The 4136-nt window shown below is 45.3% G+C and overlaps 1 protein-coding gene across 1 annotated transcript in view; it reads left to right on the top strand.

The window, feature by feature from the left end:
- The window catches only part of CCDC13 (coiled-coil domain containing 13), a gene marked incomplete at its 5' end in the record, with an annotated part of 19468 nt that overhangs the window by 13592 nt on the left and 1740 nt on the right, over positions 1–4136 (top strand). Inside the window, one exon of the mRNA XM_015412411.1 lies at positions 1177–1305. Within this exon, the coding sequence (XP_015267897.1) occupies positions 1177–1305 (129 nt within the window). The remainder of the gene's footprint in view (positions 1–1176; positions 1306–4136) is intronic.

Here is a 4136-nt window from a genome sequence, read left to right as displayed (position 1 = left end):
ATAAGAACACAGGAAGAGCCCATCTAGTCCAGCATCCTGTCTCACACAGTGACCAACTGGTTCCTCAGCCAGTTTGGTGCTGTGGTTAAGTGTGCGGACTCTAATCTGGGAGAACTGGGTTTGATTCCCCACTCCTCCACTTGCACCTGGCTGGATGACCTTGGGCAAGCCGTAGCTCTGATAAGAGCTGTTCTTGAAAAAGAGTGGTTTCTGTCAGAGCTCTCTAAGCCCCATCGACCTCACAGGGTGTCTGTTGTGGGGAGGGGAAGGGAAAGGAGTTTGTAAACTGCTCTGAGACACCTTTGGGTAGTGAAGGGCGGGGTAGAAATCCAATCTCTTCTTCTTCTTCTTCTTCTTGAGATACAGTGACCAGAGCTGTACACGGTCTTCAACATGAGGCCACACCATAAATCTATAAAACATTGGCCAATTTCTTGAATCCTATGTTTTTTTCCGAGCAGCTGATTGATATTTAAAATATCTATCCTGCTACGGTCAGGCCTCACCTGGAGTCCTGTGTCCAGTTTTGGGCACCACATTTTAGGAAGGATGTTGACAAGCTCGAGCGTGTCCTGAAGAGAGCAACCAGGATGGCGAGAGGGTTGGAATCCAAATCTTACGAGGAAAGGCTGAAGGAGTTGGGTATGTTTAGTCTGGGAAAGAGAAGGCTTAGAGGGGACAGGATTGCCAAGGATTTGAAGGGCTGTCATGTAGAAGGTGGAGCGGATCTGTTATCTCGTGCTCCGGATTGCAAGACTAGATTTAATGGGTGGAAATTACAAGGGAGCCGTTACCGGCTAAAGATCAGGAGAAACTTCCTAACTGTAATAAGAGTGGTTGAGCAGTGGAACAGTCTGCCTCGGGAGGTGGTGGATGCTCCTTCGCTGGACGTTTTCAAGCAGAGGCTGGACGACCACCTTTCGGGCATGTTGCAGGGCAATCTTTCGGCTCTGCTCCTGCAGAGTGCAGGGGGTTGGACTAGATGACCTGCAGGGTCCCTTCCTACTCTAACATTCTATGATTCTATGCTATCGTGTTTTTTTCCTATTTTATAAGATTGTTGTTATATCTGTTTTTTGATCCCCTCGTTGTAACCCGCTTTGAACCAGTGCTGGACAAGGGTCATGTAAATGCCTGAAATAAAACCGAGTCACTCAAAATGAGTGTCCATTTTAGGCCCATCGAGCCTGATGACTTGGACGCGAAAGCCATGAATGTCCAGATTGCGGAGTACAGAGCTCTCTGCCTGGCTGCTGAACTAGAGCAGGAGAAGCTGGTCCAGCTGGTCGGGGTCCTCCAGAAAAGGTGAGAGACGGTTCTTGAGAGCAGAACTGAGCTGCATGTTGGGAACGACCCGTGCTTCCTCCTTCCCAGAGTGGTCTGCGCCTTTTGCCAACCACTGCGTTTTGTCGCAGCCGTCTGAATAGCCTGGCTTAGCCTGAGCTTGTCAGATCTCGGAAGCTAAGCAGGGTCAGCCATGGTTAGTACTTGGATGGGAGGCCACCAAGGAAGAGTGGGGTTGCTATGTGGAAGGGAATATTGGCAAAACCACCTCTGCTTGTCTCTTGCCTGGAATGCCACATGTGTCGGTTACAATTTGATGGTTTGGTGTCGTGGTTAAGTGCGCGGACTCTAATCTGGGAGAACCGGGTTTGATTCCCCCACTCCTCCACTTGCACCTGGCAGTATGACCTTGGGCAAGCCGTAGTTCTGATAAGAGCTGTTCTTGAAAAAGAGCAGTTTCTGTCAAGAGCTCTCTCAGCCCCACCTACCCCACAGGGTGTCTGTTGTGGGGAGGGGAAGGGAAAGGAGTTTGTCAGCCGCTCTGAGGCACCTTTGGGTAGTGAAGTGTGGGGTATAAATCCAATCTCCTCCTCTTCTACTTTTTCTTCTTTCTCTTCTTCCTTTTCTTCTTCTTTCTCTTCTTCCTTTTCTTCTTCTTTCTCTTCTTCCTTTTCTTCTTCTTTCTCTTCTTCCTTTTCTTCTTCTTTCTCTTCTTCCTTTTCTTCTTCTTTCTCTTCTTCCTTTTCTTCTTCTTTCTCTTCTTCCTTTTCTTCTTCTTTCTCTTCTTCCTTTTCTTCTTCTTTCTCTTCTTCCTTTTCTTCTTCTTTCTCTTCTTCCTTTTCTTCTTCTTTCTCTTCTTCCTTTTCTTCTTCTTTCTCTTCTTCCTTTTCTTCTTCTTTCTCTTCTTCCTTTTCTTCTTCTTTCTCTTCTTCCTTTTCTTCTTCTTTCTCTTCTTCCTTTTCTTCTTCTTTCTCTTCTTCCTTTTCTTCTTCTTTCTCTTCTTCCTTTTCTTCTTCTTTCTCTTCTTCCTTTTCTTCTTCTTTCTCTTCTTCCTTTTCTTCTTCTTTCTCTTCTTCCTTTTCTTCTTCTTTCTCTTCTTCCTTTTCTACTTTAACAACATACAAAATTTAATGAAGTTATCGAACTACAAAATACAAGAACTGAAGAAGGTCCAAAAATAATCTTATTCTTATTCTTGGCCCCGGTCACACGGCAAAGTTGCCGCAGGAGAGGCACGGGAGTCCCGCGGAGTTTCCGGGCATGATCTCACCCCAACATCTGGGAAGCGCAGTGCTCCCGTGGCAAACCCGTGGCTCCCCGCTGAAGGTGCGGAGTTAAAAACCGCGGGCCAAGGGTGGGCGTCTGATCGCGTTCCCGGTGGACTTACGTGGCATCCGGCGCCCGCTGCTGTTCGTCTCCACAGGTTGCGCAACAGCCCATGCGCATAAAGAGCGATTGCTAGTGCGATCGCGCGGCGTGGCTTCTGTGCCGCGCTGCAGGATACCCGTCTGATCGGCATTTCCCCCGAACCACGGGACCTCGACCGGGACGTGTGCTCGGGCGGCCGCACGTTAGTTTCCTCCGGGGCAATTAGCCACGCCTCCCCCCCCCCGCGATATCCGGCCCGTGTTACCGGGGCCCTTACAAAGTTTCCGGATAATGATTTTGTTTCCAAGGTCCTCATCAGAGAAGGACCAAATATAACTGTATAAAACATTAATTCAATAATCACCAAAGGTTACAAAAATAGTTATATATGTAAAATTGACAAAGATGTTGAAAATCATTACCAAAATTGTTAAAAATTTCCGGATAATGCTTTTGTTTCCAAGGTCCTCATCAGAGAAGGACCAAATATAACTGTATAAAACATTAATTCAATAATCACCAAAGGTTACAAAAATAGTTATATATGTAAAATTGACAAAGATGTTGAAAATCATTACCAAAACTGTTAAAAATGTAAGAAATACTAAAAAAATGGCATATATAGCTATTTTTGTAACCTTTGGTAACTATTGAATTAATGTTTTATGCAGTTATATTTGGTCCTTCTCTGACGAAGACCTTGGAAACAAGAGCATTATCCGGAAACTTCATTAGAATAAGAATAAGATTATTTTTGGACCTTCTTCAGTTCTTGTATTTTGTATTTTGTAGTTCGATAACGTCATTAAATTTTGTATGTTGTTAAAGTATTGACAGATCTGTTTATGTAAATGCTGTGAGTATTATTATAGCGTCACACACAGCTCTGTTTCCTTTTTGCTCTTCATGTGAAAGGTACAGCATGTAGAAGGTCCCAGGTTCAATCCCGGGCATCTCCAGTTAAAAAGGACCAAGGATCAGGAGATGTGAAGGACCCCTTCCTGAGACCTGGAGAGCCACATTGCCAGTCTTGGATAATACTGAAAGTTTGACATATTTTAAAAATATATTTATGTTATAGTCCACCTTTCTCGCTTGGACTCAAGACTGGTTACACATGGTGAGTCAATACAGTGGCCAGGATGGGACATTCAATAAAGAATACAGTAGGACTAGGGTTGTAGAACCAATCATAAGTCTAGGAACAGAACTGAAGCAGAGCGTAAGTCTTAACGTGACACATTAAATGATGCAAACGTTACCTAGTAGGATCCTAATTTCAGTAAGCTAAACACAGTAGTATAGCTCACACTCTCTGATCCTTTATCTAAATAACTTTGTAAAGGGGTCATTTCCTGCCGGAGCGCACAGGAGCGGAGCTCCGGCAGTAAAGAGCCCAGGGGGCGGGCACATGCAACAAGCCCCACCCCCTGCTCCCAGCAGCCCTCAGTCAGAGCAAGAAGCAGCTCGGTAAATTGCAGAGC

The sequence above is a fragment of the Gekko japonicus genome, unplaced genomic scaffold (assembly GCF_001447785.1).
Source record: "Gekko japonicus isolate JY-2015 unplaced genomic scaffold, Gekko_japonicus_V1.1 scaffold6536, whole genome shotgun sequence".
NCBI classification, from domain to species: Eukaryota; Metazoa; Chordata; class Lepidosauria; order Squamata; family Gekkonidae; genus Gekko; species Gekko japonicus.
The sequence above is the reverse complement of the archived record's forward strand: the minus strand, read 5'-3'. Positions and strand labels throughout refer to the sequence as shown.